This window comes from Cornus florida, unplaced genomic scaffold (assembly GCF_030987335.1).
Source record: "Cornus florida cultivar Cherokee Brave unplaced genomic scaffold, ASM3098733v1 CherokeeBrave_3.0.0_Hap2_Chr01, whole genome shotgun sequence".
Taxonomy (NCBI): Eukaryota; Viridiplantae; Streptophyta; class Magnoliopsida; order Cornales; family Cornaceae; genus Cornus; species Cornus florida.
In genome coordinates this window covers 44,182,872-44,201,014 of record NW_026775571.1, presented here as the reverse complement: position 1 = coordinate 44,201,014, position 18,143 = coordinate 44,182,872, and the positions used below count along the sequence as shown (strand labels likewise).

Here is an 18,143-nt window from a genome sequence, read left to right as displayed (position 1 = left end):
AAGATCTGAACTTGATTGTAGAAGAATTAAATCCTGCTGATCATCCGGAATCTCTAAATTTTTAATATAGCTCCAATTCCGATGACATAGAGAACAACACAACTAAATCACTCATGAATATATATGTGTACTCTCAACAATAAACCTAGAATAATCAGATTTCATTTTCTGAATTTTTCTCTCTCTAAAGGCTTTCTCAAAATATAGAATTGATTTTCCCTAAAGCCATTAATAAACCAATGTATATGACATGGTTTATATAAAATTTTTAAAATCCTAATCCCTCAGAAAATATGATAAATTTCGTACATAGGACTTGGAAAGAAGTTGGGATAAAAAATGAAACATCAGAAGAAGGAAACTTGAAAACCTGATGCATTCAGGACTTCTTGAGCCGGATCAAGATGGCCAGTAAAGAATCCCACGAATTCTTGAACCGGTTCAGCCCTCTTGAACCGGTTCAAGATGGTCAGTCTTGAAATTTTGGCAATTCTGATGATGTTGAACCTGTTCGATAAATCTTGAACCAGTTCAAGATGGACAGAATGTAAAAACTTATTCCGAACCTTTCAAAACCCTTCCTAAATGTTTTCACTACCTCTTAAAACTTCTTAGAGCATTTTTCTCATTATCTCGGAGTATAGTATATCATGAACACTTGAACTTCTTTAAATCTGCATCCGATCTTCAATCTTGAAATTGTTGAACCGAAAACTTACAACTCGATCGGACTTATTTTGATAATGAAATTAGCTATCTCACAAACAGTACAAGGGCATAACCCTAAGATTTACAAGACAAGCCCAAATGCAACCAAAACAGCTAGGCTATAATGTGAACTATTATGGTGCAATCATACCATCACTAATGCACCGGATCCCATTAGAACAGTTAAGCGTGCTTGAACGAGAGTAGTAGAAGGATGGGTGACCCTTGGGAAGTCCTCGTGTTGCAACCCCTTAAAAAAACCTTTTTTTTTTTTTAAAAAAAGCCAACACAGCCATACAAAACGACCTACAACCGAAAACAGCATTTCTGCATAGCAAAACCTCTAAAAGAGCAACACGGTAAACCAAAAAAACCAACACCTGAACAGAGCACTTTCCGAACAAGGAGGAAGGACAATCAAGTGTTAGTCAGCACTCAAAATTAGGAAGAATCCCAAAACACAGATGACAACCAGGAGCTGCAAAGAGGCACTAGTTCAGGTGTGACATTAATGGTTGGTTCAACTTGAGCCAGAGACCATCACGATTCGCTGACTAAACCAGTGTTCACTCTGTGATCTAAACGACCTGAATCCCGACAAGTGACTACTGTCGGCAAGAGGGCTTCAATGTGAAGGCAAAATCACCTAACCTTTTGAGGGCGATCCTGATGAAGAATTGTTCTACCAAGATCAATTATGTTTGCAATTGTCTTAGCAGAACAACCCAGATGGATTGGCTTCTGAAATCAAACTTGTAGTAGACATCTTTTTGCAGATATAGAAAATATGCTGGCTATAGAAAACAAATCAAGCCCTAGAGATCTTTTTGCAGCAAATCAATTCCAACTGTGTTTTTTTATATATTGAAGAGTCAGATTGTCAGCCCCAGTGAATAAATACTGTGTCATTCTATGGAACAAAAATGATCTAGATAGAAACCCATTTTTGTTCTTTGTTTAAATAGGCAACATTACAGACCTACATTGTACATAAACTATTTTAGCAATTCTTTCCAGAATAAGACGATTTATATCTGTATTGATCTCAGTGTGAAGAAGATAATCATATTCTGAGAAGATATTTCAATCTTGCTGAAGAATTTCTTGCAATCACTTCCTGCTGAAAGAACTACGTACTTTTTCTTCTTCTTGATATAATGCCCTTCCTAACAAAGAATTTTTGTGCCATCACAAGAATTGATGTGTTATTGTTTGAGTACCGGGTTTCTTTCAAAAAAGTTTGCTGGCCGGAGCTCAAATCCACCATACAAGGTCGGCATCACCGGAAAATCTTCTTGGCTCGGAATGTGATGGAAACCCACAGTATACCATACAACTATGTCCTTGTTATCGATTGGTCTGTTCCTGCACGAACCCAGAAGGCAAGAGTCTCATTATCTCTGGTGTTTTTTTTTTATTTTTTTTATTTTTTTCCTTCTGGTAAGAAAGATTTATATTAAAAGGAACCGTACAAGTTGTTAGTTTGAAAAGCTTGAACTTAACTAATGGTCAAAGAAAGGAATGTTCACCGACACACAAAGGTTGAGTTAGGTTGCATAATCATATACTTGGCAATGTGTACTATATATATATATATATATATATAGAAATATATTCATATTTACCTGCGGCTCCAAACAGCCAAGCCATCCTCTCCTCTGCTCCTATCTGCATAAAAGCCTCCAGCCCACCTTTCTGACTTGTTATAGGCAGTCACCCAAACTTGGTACTTGGTGTAGGCTGCACGGATCTGTGGGTAATCATCATCGGACAGCAGGGAAGTAGCCGGTTGTCCGGTGATCAACCGGTAACCCACATGATTCCCAACCTTTGTCCTCATATTAGGATTCACAACTAACAGCTCGCCTTGCTCCATGCCGAGCTGAATCCTAGCCTTGGCTTCTGTTTTTGCCGTCTCCGTAACCACCATCCAATAACTCTTTCTTGGTGTGCCTGTGTTAATGTATGCTGCCCTCACCTGTTTCAACTTGTCTCTGACAAATGAGTTTTCATTGCCATCAATGTCGAGATCCAGATAGTAGGTCAGGAAGTGATCATGGTTGATAGCAATGGTGTTATCAGCAACAAAAGTACCATAAATGTCCTCATGAACAACTTGGTCCTGGTTGGCATACGACGTGGCCTTCATCTCTAGTACACCTGTGAGACTCACCTGTTGGTATAGTATGTAATGTAGGTCAAAATGAGCTTTTAAACATCAAAAGTTAATAACAAAAAAAATGTTTCCAAGTGAAACACCTACCCCAACTTTGATGGAGCCACTTTGCTTGAACTCCCAATCTAGAACATAGTCATAATTTCCAACTGTAGCAACCATCCTAACCACCAAATTAACTTCTGTCTCTCCACTTATTATCTGTAAAGCGAACTTATTCATATTAACATTACATATAATTCTATACTGTATTGTAAGCCATTTATACACTGCTAAACAATCTTACCACTTTTCCGGGAACACCAATCTCAGTATGTCTCCATGCAACATCACCAGAATATCGCTCGAAAATGCAGATCGATCTGGGAACCTTTTGTGGCTGTCCATCTGATCCGGCCATGTACCCGTCCATGTACACTGCATTAGCCGGGCAGTCAATCTGCCGCACAAGGGTGTTAGCTGACCGCCCAAACCCAAATTCACCGATGTCCATGTAGGTCCTGAAGTACCATTCATTTGTAGGATCCATATATGGCACAAACGTTTCAGATACATGTCCTCTGTAGAGCACACGCCGAAACTTTTTTCTTCCGGCATCAGATACCGAAGCTGTGGATATTATCATCCCTGCCCGAGCATTGAACGCTACATGGAACATCCAATTAGCCCATCTAACCTCATGGCCTTCAATGGTGATCCCGATGTATGTTCTATTGCAAGGGTCAGGATCAGGCCTCTGCCCGGATGACTGGAAATCGGTACCCTCAGCTCTAGGCAAATGAGATTTAAATCTATCTGTGTACACCACAATTTGCATAGATTCAACATCAACTATAATACTTATCCCTTCAATAGGCCTTGAAAAGACATTAGTTGTTCCTCCGCGGTAAAAGCATAGAACTTTAACAGCTCTTTTTGAAACAAGTTCTCCAAACCAACCAACTGTGAATGACAAGCAAGTGACTTCAGACAAATTCAAGCCCCTTCTGGAAATTGAATCTTTGAACTGTGTATAATTCAAAGGAAGTCTGCTGGCTTGAAAGAACTCGGTAAAAGTGGTTGGAGGGTAACCATGGCCAGTGTAGACATGGTCAGACGTGATCGAACTAGTGGATAAATCCACAACGATTTCACGAGTCTCACCTCTAGCTCGAACCACGACCTTGGCTCTACGGTAAGGAAAAGGATTGCCATTTTGTTTCTTTGAAGACATCCACTCGAGAACATCACTTTTTTCTGGCTCTTCAAGATCAACAAAATGAAAGGTTAGGTTGGGAATACTACTAAGGTGAGACTTTTGAATAATTTGCCTTACTTGGTTTATTTCAGTAGGGTTGAGAGGGTCTAGTGGGTGATTGAGGCTAGCTGTGAAATAGCATTGGAGAACAATAGCTAGAGCTAACAAGTGAATAGTCATGGACAATGTTTTATCAAAAGGTTGGTTGAAATGTGGTGTTCAAAACACTAAATGGCACCATCCATATACATATACATATACATATACATATTCATAAATATATATGGAGAAACTTATAGTTGTATTTGATAGTAACTAATTTATAAATGTCTGCACCTAAATTGTGGACCATGTGAGAGTAACAGGTTGGCTTTCCTTTATAAGGAGGCAAAGCACTGTCTAACGCAATTAATATTTTGGGCTAGCACTTTGTAAGACTCTTGCTTGCTTTGTGGGTTAAGAATACTCCATTTCCTTTGCTTTTCTTTACTCTAATGAAGACCATGTTATTCTTAAAGCTCTTCTCTGTTCCACTTGTAAGTTTGAACAGTTCCTTACCAATCAAGGTTCTGGTGAGATTGAGTAATGATCCTAAGCATCTAGACATGTGAAAGTAAACTAAAGTCAATTCCAAACACGTTGGTGTTGTTTGCCACGAAAAAGAGTGGAAAACGCTGAAATGTATAAGAATTATTGGTTGTAAGTTTGTTTTTTATTTATTTATTTATTTATTTTTTATTTTAGGACAAAAATCCATATACCCACTTTGCCCCTATAGGATCATGACTCAATCTCACAGTCAACTTATTAACTTGATTTGTATTGAACTATCCAACCTTACAGGTGGAAAATTAGGCTAAGAGGTTGGCCCAATTTCTCCACCTTAAAGTCTGTTTTGAAAAAACAAAATTAGGCAGAACATGACATGGAAGAATTTTCAATATTCATTCTCGAGCAGGAAACGAATTCAATACCCAATACATCTACCCCCCAACTTAAAAGTCTATTTTGAAAAAAACAAAATTAGCTGACTAATAAGGCACCCGGTGTTCCCATGGTGAGTCGACTGGCTATCTGCGATGCGACTCAACCAGTCACCCTGGCCGCTGGACCGTGGATGGAGTTTGCAGGACTTATTGGTAAGGAATGCAAGTTTTCGGTGCTTCTCTAGGGAGGTAGTCGATTCCGATTATGGGGAATCACAGACAACGTCTTCATCTTTGCCATCCTGGTATCCAGAGTTCCAAACTTGTTCTCAACGCTTTTCTGGGGACATCTGGATTGCGAAGTCCGTCAACTACATATCTCTTAACACTTTTTCCTCTCAATTATTCCTGAGTATAAGCACAATATGTCTAATTAATAGCTCCTGTTAGATCATCAACATCATCTCCGACTCTTGGGACACAAATCAACTAGATACAAAATCTAGAAAGTCAAAGAAATTTAGGGGAAAGACCAATCCATTGTTTACAACAATAATAGTACATTCACCAAGCCACACTTATTCTGGAACAATTAGGCCACTCGATATCTTTGGGAAGCTTTACTTTGAGCACCAGATTGTATTAAAAAAAAATTGGTTGGTTGGAGTTCAGACCCGTTATTCAGTGTTGGCATCAGCTGAACGTGACGAAGTCCTTGTCTTCTCTCTCTCCGTTCCTGCATTATTGGTTAACACCTAATTAGCAACCTAAACCCTTAGATATGATTATCAAAATGAGAAGGTCAAAATATCGAATACCTGAGGCTCCATTCAGCTAAGTTGTAATCATCTTAGCTCTGATCACTATATGATCTCCCTGCCCATTTCTCAGACCCACACATTGTACCTAGTGAAGGCTCCATAGATTTGCGGGAAATCATAGGGTACCCCGCCATGGATAGTGGGACCAGACAGTAGCTAACATGGTCCCCACCTTAATCTTCTCCTTTGGATTCACCACTAACAGTTCAGCCGGCTTCAAGCCGAGCTGAATCCTTATGTTGGACTGAGTCTTGGCTGCCTCAGATATGTTGTCAGTCACACGCATTGTTTGCAAGCAAGTCTTGACAAAGGAGTTTGCAACTCCAACCACATTGAGATCAAGGTGGTAGATAAGAAAATGATCATGATATGCACCCAGAGCGTTCTCTGCTAACAATTTACTAAAGACTTACTCCTGCATCTGGTCTTTGTGGGTATTCTTTGATCTCCTCACTTCCAGCAAACCAGTTAGCCGAACCTGTGAGATTGACATCGAGTTGTATTCGAAGGGCATAATGTCATTAATCATTATGAACAGCACGCCATTACCAATAGGCTAACAAGATCACTCGTGTGTTAATAATGTCTGAGTACCACATTATAATCGACCAATATAGATCACTAGTGCATTAACAATACTTCAAAGCAATGACTCGGTGTTTGATAAACTTTTCTAGTTTCATGATGTACCATGAGTGTGATGGAGCCACATTACTTAAATTTCCAATCAACTATGTAGTCATAGTAACCAAGAGTTGATACCATCCTCACCACCAAGCTCACATCTGGTCTAACCTCTCTTAGCTGCAAAACAGTCCAAAGCTCATTCAAAAACTCCCTCTACTATATGTGAAAGTACTAAAACGAACAGAAAATCCACTTACCACTTTGTCCGGTCCCACATGACATCTTCGGCACAGTGCTTAAATATATAAAATATATTCAAAATTTTCCTGGGTGCCCATTCTGTCAAATGAAGTACGTATCCATCCATGAATATTGCATTTTCTGGACAGTTCCTCAACGGCTCAAGCAGCCCCGTACACAGACCGAACCCATATTCACCAGCATCAAGATACATCCTAAGTCTCTTCAATTAGATCCATATATGGCACAAAGAGCTCCAATACAAGCCCTTTATACAACACTTGACGATATTTATCCTTATCAAGGTCATAGATTGATCCTAAGGATATTATTGGACCTGCTTGCATGTCGAAAACTAGATGGATGTCCCAATTAGCCGACCTAATTATAGTAACACATTAGTACATTATTCAAGAATTGTATAAATCAATATGTGATGTAAGGAAAATAATGTATTTTCCCCTCCTACCATCCCATATATTCGGAACATACATTGGGCGCTGCCCTTATATTTTTGTACATAAGAAAAGAAATTGAGATTATTATGTCTGTAATCTCCAAGAGCACCCGACCAACAAAGGGTACTACAGTCTACAAGGCTCAAGCTCTTTTTGATTTAAGCTCATTAGCCTTTCCTTGCACTCTTCTCAAGCTCACAAGCCTGGAGACAATCAAATGGGGCATGATCAGGCAGGCATTAGATAAAGGTGGCCCCTAAGATCATCATATGTGCTGTAATTTCAATTCTTCACCCATCTAATTATTTTTCCTGTTTTATTAAAATTGGCCTAAAGTTTACTAAAAAAAAATCTGAGTTAGATTGCTAAAACGGCCAAACAAGCTTCCAATCCTCAACTAAATCTCATACATTCTTCAAACCAATCAAAGAATTTCATCCAGACAGCACACACCCATCAAAATCTTTATTTACTTATTTATTTATTTTTTGCTGTTATGTCAAACACCCATCAAAACAACAACAACAACAATGAAGAAAGGCTTTTCCCAATTCGCAAAATCAGACAATCCAAACAAAAATTAAAGAAGATAACAAAAAAGAATATGCATAATGTCAAGCCAGAACAAAATAAGCAAACACCACATAATGGCGGCCTATAAGAGGAATATAATCGAACATAGGAAAGGCACTCACTTTTTCCCATGGTCAATTATATTCACATCTGTACGAACGCACCCCCCACTTCAAATAATATATGCAGACCATTACCTGATTCTATGCCCATTGATAGCTGTCATGATGCCTCCGATCTTCGTCTCGTCAAGATCGGTGGCCTCCTATTCCAACAGAGTAGCACCCACCTACAATTGACAACTCACTTGCAGATGTCCTTCAATGGTGGAAGCCCTAATCTAATTCGTTCTCTCCCTCTCCCTCAACCTCTCTCTGACAGTCTGACGCCCATATTTTTAGAGAGAAACTCGGGTCTCTGGAGAACTGGAAGAAGAAGAAGAGAAGTAGATGCAGAGGAGGAAAGAGAAGACACTTGCAGAAATTAAAAAGAGGAACCTTCCATCCTTCATTTAGGTCTAGAACCACATTTGCATATTCGTTACTCGTTAGGTTCTTCATGTGCAACTCCAATCAGACTATGGATTATAACGATGCACACCGTTTTAATGCTTTTGGGTTTTTTTTTTTTTGGTCGTAAGCCATTAAAAAATATACTATGAGGAAACAGAAGGAAGAGATGCTAAAAGTCTGGTTGGCCACAACTCCCAAGCAAGGTCACCTCGATTATATTTAAGAGCTCACTACCTTATTTCATGAGATACCATGTCACAACTTCTAGAAATCCAGTTCAATGAAAAGTTAGTTTCATTAGAATCATCAGAAACCATTTTAACTATATCTTCGATCACAATTGCCGCCGAGGAGGAATCTGGAGGGGAAAGGGACATAATATTTTTGTCTCAGATTTGATACCTTAAATCTTTAAATGTGGGTCTGAATTCGGTTTTTTTATTTTTATTTTTATTTTTATTTTTATTTTTATTTTTTATTTTTTAGGTAAAGGTTGACCCAGGGAAATTAACCTGCATCTCTAACTTGGCATAAAATAAAGAAATTCTCTACTCTCTCTCTCTCACACACACACATTTTTTTCCAGCAAGTTCAGTCCTTTCTGGCTTAGGGTTTTCAAGTGATAAAAGCCTGAGACAAAAAGGGAAGGGGAGAGAATTAAAATTTGATTGGGATTCAATTAGATTTAACCCGGATAGCTTTCAAATTATTTATATTTTTATTATTTTAAATGTAGTAACACTTGTTACTCTACTCTTGTGCCAAAGGGTAAGTATTGACTTCCTACTCCCCGCAAGTATTGTTCTTAAATAAAGGGTAATTTATACAGATTTCCCCTATGGTTTGCCATAATTACACGGACCTCCCCTGTAGTTTGGGAATTTACTCAGACCTCCCTTAAAAATTAAACTATCCTACACATACTTCTCTTCTGTTAGAGTCAACGTCAATCAATATATCAATATAGTAATATATATATATATATATATATATATATATATATACATATATTACTGGACCATTTTCCCTCCTTCACCGACGGTATCTCCACCAAGGACATCCACATTGACCTCTTCACCTTTCTCCATCCGAATCTTCTTCTCGATTCGTGTTTAGTCTCGCTCGATTCAGATTCTAATTCGAAATCGAAACCTAAGGTTAGAGCTACCACGAGATCTGCTTTGAATGATCCAATCATACAGAGAATTATAGAAGGAATAGTTAAAATTGTAGTAATGAAGATTTGAATTTGAAGTCGAAGTCGAAGAGCAAAAATGAAGATAGCGGTGAAGCTTGGTGATGATGACGATGAGGAAGCTTGGTGATGATGGGTACGACGAGGAAGCTTGGTGATTCTAGGTCTTGTTAACCCTTCCTTCACTGACAGTGTCGCCACCAAGGACATCCAGAATTCTTCACTTCTTTCCATTTGAATCTTCTTCCCGATTTGTGTTTAGTCTCACTCGATTCAGATTCTAAGTTGCAATCGAAACTTAAGGTTAGGGCTACAACGAGATTTTCTTTGAATGATCAAAATCATACAAAGAATTATGGGTCTTGTTTTTGTTTCTTTCCGATAATTTTGATATTTTTGAAACATTATTTCCTCATAATTTGGTGGTAGAAATTTAGCCATGACTAACTTTTCATCTTGTACCAAAATCGCATAGTCTGTTTTCCTTGCCTCTTCCAGTGAATCCGTGTTTGTTCCCACCAAGCTGAAACCCATCCTTTAAGCTTAAAAGCAACAAGCGGAACTTGCTTATTTTTAGGTACATCAAAATACTTGAAAATTTCTTCAATTTCTTCAAGCTAGTCCAAGACATCTCCGATAATAATACTTCCAGGGAAAGTAAGTAGATCAAGTTTTACTTGAAATTCACGATTGTTGCATCTTTCTCGATCACTGGATACAAACTCCCCATCATCAGAATAATCCGCATAGGCTGGAGGCCTACATGGATAAACAAGAACATAACCTATATTCGGTTGGCTGTGAGACACATCATCAGCGCGAACTCGAACTGAACCACGAACTTGGTTGCCACCAATTCCAAAACTAGTTGCTACGAATCGATCTTGAGTATGCATAGCTGCCTAAGTGGCCTTCACTCTGTGATCATCATCGGCAAAGTGGGTGCTACCAAAATGAGCAATCGTCATCAACCTAGGGTAAATTAAGGCTTTGATACCAACTGACGTAGGCGGAAAGTGATAGAATGTTCACATAGAACGTGTTACTTTGAATTCACAAAATAGGTGTTTTGAATCCACAAAATGATGAGATAATTCATAAAGAATTATGAAATATTATTAATAAAAAGTTAAATTTTGCTATTGTAATACATGAATATTTATAATAGAAAAAACCTAACACTAGAAGGAAACTAAAATCTAATCTTATAAGGAAACTAATCCTAGAAATAAGCATAAAAATAAATTCTTTCTAAACGTTCTAGAAAATTAGATAAAGAAACCTAATAAAATAAACCACTAAATATAAAATCTCAAAGCATTCGGACTTCGTTAAGGCCTTCAACAAAAGTCCCAAAATAATCAGCAAGCCTCCTGTAACACAATAAAATGCAATTTCAGAGCCCTAAACGAAGGTTTCCATCCTAAAACAAGCATGGCCTACAAACAAAAGTTAGTGGGTTTTTCTCATTGCGTCGTTTCCTCCCATAAAACACTATTGGTTTGTTGAAAACAAACTTGTTGAGCTGCTTGTTGAACTGTTCAGAATTCTGTTCTACATCAGTCCCTTCTACTTAAAAAAAAACTCGTCCTTGAGTTTGGCTGTGAATAAAATAAATTATTGGCTACCACAAAATCATATTGTTCAATGCCATGAGAATCTCCAAAGCACAACACCAAAGTATTTTCATCAGCACATTTTGGAATAAACAATTCCTCATTAACAATCTGCTCAAATAATGATACTTCACCAATTTGAAGCCCGAATTCTTCCATACCATCTTGGGCATCTGATTTGGAAAAATTATTGACCTGTTAATCATCATTTAATTCTTGTTGCTCAATTTCAACATTGAACTCTGTGTCACCATCTTCTTCTTTTGTTATGCTAAAGTGTTTTTTTGCATCTACTAACTCTTACAAAGGAAGTAATGTTTTCACATTCTTAACTTCATCTTCTTTAACTACAATAGATGAAGAAATTTTTTTTTGCTCTTAATCAACCTCAATAATATCAGTCGTTGCCTTAACAAAATTATTGTTATCCTTGATGCCAATATATTTCTTGTAAATTTTCTCTATAGACTTTTTGACAGATGAACTCTCTTTCCGACAATTCCGATATTTTTGATACATTATTTCCTCATAGTTTGTACCAAAATCGCACAGGCTGTTTTCTTTGCCTCCTCCTGTGAATCCGTGTTTGTTCCCACCAAGCTGAAGCCCATCCTTTAAGCTTTAAGGCAACAAGCGGAACTTGCTTATTTTCAAGTACATCAAAATACTTGAAAAATTCTTCAACTTCTTCAAATCAGTTTAAGATATCTTCAATAATAATACTTCCACAGAAAGTAAGTAGATCGAGTTAATTTTACCTAAAATTCACGATTGTTGCGTCTTTCTCGATCACTGGATACGAACACCTCATTATTGGAATAATCCGCATAGACTGGAGGCCTACATAGATAAACAGGAATATAACCTATATTCGGTTGGCTGCGAGACACATCATTAGCACGAACTCGAATTGATCCATGAACCTGGTTGCCACTAATTCTAAAACCAGTTGCTACGAACTGATCTTGAGTATGCATGGCTGCCAAGGGGCCTTCACTCTGTGATCATCTTCAGCAAAGTGGATGTTACCAAAATGAGCAATCGTCATCAATCCAGGGTAAATCAAGGCTCTAATACCAACTGACATAGGCGGAAAGCGATAGAATGTTCACATAGAACGTGTTACTTTAAATCTACAAAGTAAGTATTTTGAATCCACAAAATGAAGAGATAATTAATAAAGAATTATGAAATATTATTAATAAAAAGTTAAATTTTGTTATTGTAATACATGAATATTTATAATAGAGAAAACCTAACACTAGAAGGAAACTAAAATCTAATCCTATAAGGAAACTAATTCTAGAAATAAGTATAAAAATTAATTCTCGTTAAAAAATTTGGAAAAGTGGTTAAAGAAACCTAATCAAATAAAACCACTAAACTTTGTTAAGGCCTTCAACAAAAATCCCCAGATAATCAGTAGACCTCCTATAACACAATAAAACGCGATTTCAGAGCCCTAAGAGAAGGTTTTTAGCTGAAAACCAGAATGGTTCACAGGCTAAAGCTAGTGGGTTTTTCTTAATGTGTCGTTTCCATCAAAAAAATACTATTGGTTTGTCGAAAAGGACTTTTTGAACTACTTGTCGAATTGTGTAAAATTATGTCCTACATCGTTAATTCTTTCTAGATTGAGACAATATCTGTTTGTATTGATCTCAGTTTGAAAAAGATGGTCAAATCTTGATGAGATGCTCCTGAGAAGACGACAAGAGGCTGCCAATTCTCTAAGATTACACAATCCTTCATTAACTCGCATGTTATTTTTTTAGTAACGGGTTTCTTTAAAAAAAAATCTGCTGGCCAAAGATCAAATCCACTATGCAAGGTTAGCAGCACTGGAAAATCTTCTTGTTATGGAATGTGATGGAAACCCACAATATATCATATAACAATGTCCTTGTTATCGGTTGGTCTGTTCCTGAACGAAGGCAGAAGTCTCGTATTAGTACAATAGTTCATATATTTTGGGTTGAAATATTGCGATCCTGATTAAGGTAGGAAGCAATAGAATTTATACTGAATTTGACTATATACAAGCTTGTAAGAGAAAGGAAACAATGCAAAAGGAAATGAACCAAGTAAAAAATATATTCCATAATTTCTCAAAGACGTGATCAGTGCCTTTTTATTACTATAATGAAGTTGGTGGGGCAAGAACAGGATTAGGGGTGGCAATTTGTGTTCGCAGGTCGTAATCATGTCTTCTTTAAAGGTATTATACTAAACAGCTCAACCCGAACACGACCCATTTAATAATTGTGTTAGAAACTCTCAACACTAATCCGACCAGTTTATTAAACGGGTTACACGTGTAACCCGTTTAATGGCCTATTTACAAAAAAATAAAATTATATTATTTAAATTATTAATAATACTCAATAAAATAATAAATACTAAAAAAATATAAGTTTTAATCAACCAAATTATTAAATAGTTTCTAGTTTACAAAAGATTAAATTATAAGATACAAGTTTATATAATAATTTTAGAACTTAAATAGAAATTTATTTACAAAATAGGTTAATCGTGTCGACCCATTTATGACCTGAACCCGTTTAAAATCAACCCGAACCCGTTTAACTTGTGTCATGTTCGAGTCGTGTTGGCGAATCATGTCAACTTTTGTCACCCCTAGGCAAGATGGGTACCTAGCTATGTCACGTCTTGTTTTGATATGAAAAATATTATTGCCTAAACTAGTAATTGCTCTCCTAGTTGAACTCAGGTACATAATGATGTACAAAAATAAATTAATACAATCAGATACCTTGATCTTAGCCATTAGCCAAAGAAAGGTATGTTCACTAATATATAATGGTTGAGTTAGGTTGCATAATCTTATACCAGGCAATGTGCTAATATATATATATATATATATATATATATATATATGCATATTTACCTACAAGTCCAAACATCTAAGCCATCCTCTCCTCTTCTCCTATCTGCATAAAAACCTCCAGCCCACCTTTTTGATTTGTTATAGGCAGTCACCCAAACTTAGAATTTGGTGTAGGCTACACGGATCTGCGAGTAATCATCATCGGACAGCAGGGAAGAAGCTAGTTGTTCGGTGATCAACCGGTAACCCACATAATTCCTAACCTTTGTCCTTGTATTAGGATTCATAACTAACAACTTGCCTTGCTCCAGATCGAGTTGAATCCTAGCCTTGGCTTCTGTTTTTGCCGTATCTCTAACCACCGTCCTGTGACGGCCCAAGTTTTAGAAACCCGGTGTGTCAGTAATGACCCGAAAACGGATCCAAAATGCAGAAGTAAATGATAAAACAAGTCCTCTAGAGATGTACGTTATCCCTAAGTCACCAAAATGACTCCCCACGAAGCCACGAAACTAAATGAGACTAGTGCGGAAATTAGTGTTTCAAAACCTGACAAGAAATTAACCAAGGGAAAAATGGTCATTTCATATAGAGATGGATGCTACTATGTACACCATTGGACAAACAATAAAAAATTAACAAAGTTAGACTCAAGAATCACTTTATTCGGAGTCCGGACGAAAGAATTATGGCCGAAACAAATCTGCGAAACAAGGTTGCAAAAAATTAACCTGGGACGTTCCTTGTGGACGAATGCCAAGGGCGGCAGGCTCCTGCCAAGGCCAACACTGCCAGTGGACACCAAATCCTGCGTGCGTCTGCCAAATAGCAGAGTTGCTGCCAAACAGATGATTATGAGCCTCGAGATGGTTTTTAAAATGTCTAAATTGAATATGCATTGTTAAAAAGTGTCCCTAAGGCCAACAAAAGTTTCAGAATGGTCGACACAATTTTCAAAAAAAAATTAATGAATAATAACCATATCTTAAGTTCAAAATGAGGGGTTTTGGTTCAATTTGGGAAAAAAGATGATTTTGAGGCTGAAGATAAACTTTTTGGGAAAAGTTTACAAAGCAACCAACCCCCTGCCCCCCAAAATCATGATTTCTAAGTGACCATGTCAAAGAAAATTCTTATTTTTCAAGTGAAGTGCCCAAAATGCCGTTATGCGCAAATTTTGAAAAAATATAAAAATGCAAGAACCACAAGTGTGCATTTCATACAAATAAGGTGTTATGTGCAAAAGTGAACATGCACACAAACGTAATATACATTTTTACATGCACTACAATGGCCTATGGCCTCATTTCATTCCATTTACAAAAAATGACATACCAAACCTCCAAAGTTCATTAAATTGCATTTCAAAGCAAAACATGTTACCAAAAGAGTACAAGTGCTAATTAAAACATGTTTGGCCCTTTGCCTCATTACAAACATGATAAAAAAGTATTAAATTGAAGCACTTAAGTACACGTTACATGTCAAGGAAGCTATTTAAGCTCCTAAAATACCATACATCCATGCTATATAAAAATAAAGCATAAGAAAGCATGCTAAACAAGTGCATGCATACAATGCCAAAAATGTCCTCAACACCAAGCTATAACGAGTCTAAGTGTGATGTTCATCCAAGGAAAAAATTTCATTTCCTGAAAATATCCCAAACAACTAGGGTAAGCAACCAAAGTTACTCATAGGAAGAAGTATATGCATATACCCTAAAGTTTTAACGAACCTTTGCAACGTAATATAAACCAATACATGTGAATCATAACTCCTAACGTTTATATCCAAATGGAGAGCTAAAGGATCATCTTAAGCTATAATCGAAGCAATTTAAAAGCAATCCACAATAGATAAACAATCAATTACAATGGTAATGTTCCATAAGATATAACAAATCATAAACCCTAGGTTACATCAACTTGTAATGCATGCCACCAGTGATACCCCTTAACTCCAAGACATGGGTTGATTAGGCCCAAGCCTAAACCCAAGGGAATATCAAACAATTAAAGTATTTAAGCAAACATAGAATACAAAATGAACTAAGAATAAAGAATAAAGCTGAAAGAATACTAAATAATAAATCCTCATTAATTAATCCAATAATATACCTCCAATGACTAAATCCTCTGATACTAGTAATTAATTAAAATTACAACTTGGGAATCCATCATGTAGTCCCCTAGTCCAAAATCCAAATGAAATAAAATAATATTGGACTAAAACAATAATAAGGAAATCCTACGTTAAGACGGAGGAGCGAATAGACCATCTTTGCTCAGCACGAACAATCCCTAAGCCTGGAACTAACGAACACTTGAAAAATAATGGTGGTCAAGCGCACAAACATTCTAATCTACTACATCCCAAACAGAGACTCAGAACTCATGTACATCCTAATTAATTCAACAATAACTAATAGTCCATATAAATATACTCACACACACACTAAAGGAATCTCACTAGACTATATGGTTGCCTCAACCTGAATAGTAGGCAACATGCAAAACGCACATATAGTGGGCATGAGTACCTAGACCTACCAGGGTACACAACTATACTATATCTAGATACACATTTCTGGCAATATACGCATTCTAACCATGATCCTGAGACTCAAACTCATATCATGGCATATATATATATATATATATATAATCCGTCTTATCTAAACATAAAATAAATATCCGATATGTCATCCAACTGATTCAGTTGACCTGGCATGAAAATATGTAAGATTTAACATTTTAGTTAATCTATTCCGTTATACATGAATAGATAGGACTTAACGTTTTTAGTTAATCCGTCCCTAATATACCACCATCCCATACTGGTGCATATAATGCATACAATCCATAAATGATGCTACAGTTATGATATCACATCAAATAAATCCATACATAACATGATATAAATCATACAGATATTCCTTTACATTTAATTGAGCAAAATATAATAATTCTAAGTAGCATGCATTGAATTTGTTTAATAAAAATTAACATGCATCTCAAATAATTGTATTCCTTTACAATCTGATTAAATTTATTTAAAACCAAATAATTGATTAAAATAATTTAATCCAACCATGTTTAATTAATTTAACCTTTAAAATTAATTAAATTTCATACGTAACATGTGTACTTAAGTCATATTTTTAAAATCCTCCATAAATCTAATTTAACAATTTAAAATCATTAAAAAAAATTTAATAACAGTTCAACCACCCAGAATGTCTCAATAATTCCACCTCAGTTCATAAACATTATTTAAACATTGTACAACATACATCATACATCAAATAATGTTCAAGCACATACTTTCAATTAATCAGTTAAGTCAAATAAAATATTTAAGCAAACAAAATATTTAATTAACCAATTCAATTAAACACGTAATCAAATAGCCAAATAATAAAGTAAATAAATAAAAATGCAATTAAAACATTTAAAATAATACCGAGACTATCTTTTTAAAATTAGGGGTATTACATTCTTCCCCCCAAATAAAAGGAATTCTGTCCTTGGAATTCGCCCTAACCTTCTTCTATTATTTCTGAAAATGTGGAGTGAATGACATCCTCCTGTTCCCAAATAGATTCAGCCTCATTATGATGGCTGTACTAGACACAAACCAAAGGTATGACCTTATTGCGAATAATGTGATCCCTATGGTCTACAATACGACACGGCGGTTCCACATATGTTACATCTGGCTGCAACTCAATCTCAACAACATCAATATGTTGATAACGATCCTTATCTCGCAAAAATTTCCGTAACATGGAAAGATGAAACTCATTATGTACATGATTTAAGTTGTCTGGAAGTGCTAAGTGATAAGCTACCACTCCAATTTGATCCGTAATCATAAAAGGACCTACAAATCGTAGTGACAATTTCCCTTTTTTTCCAAAACGCATTACTCCTTTCATAGGAGACACTTTGAGTAAAACTTTATCTCTAACTTGAAACTCCAAAGTATAAGTACGACGATCTGCATAACTCTTCTGCCTACTTTGGACAGTGCACATGCGATCCCTAATAAGAGCAATTTTTTTTCCAAGGTATTCTTAATGAATTCAGGACCTAAAAATCTACTTTCTCCAACCTCCATCCAACAAATAGGAGATCGACACGGTCAACCATTAATGTCTCAAACGGTGCCATACCAATAGTCTTTTGAAAACTATTATTATAT

General features: G+C 36.4%; 1 protein-coding gene and 1 pseudogene across 1 annotated transcript; both read right to left on the bottom strand.

The window, feature by feature from the left end:
* Positions 1-986: 986 nt before the first annotated feature.
* Positions 987-4,422, bottom strand: LOC132295543 (primary amine oxidase 1-like). Its single transcript, XM_059793843.1, has 4 exons — positions 3,171-4,422; positions 2,972-3,085; positions 2,334-2,881; positions 987-2,073 (listed from the first exon to the last, which is right to left on the bottom strand). Exons 1-4 carry the CDS (start codon positions 4,299-4,301, stop codon positions 1,914-1,916), a joined length of 1,953 nt encoding a protein of 650 aa, XP_059649826.1. The 5' UTR covers positions 4,302-4,422; the 3' UTR covers positions 987-1,913.
* Positions 4,423-4,709: 287 nt separating this feature from the next.
* Positions 4,710-9,006, bottom strand: LOC132295550 (primary amine oxidase-like; annotated as a pseudogene).
* Between the last annotated feature and the right edge of the window lie 9,137 nt (positions 9,007-18,143).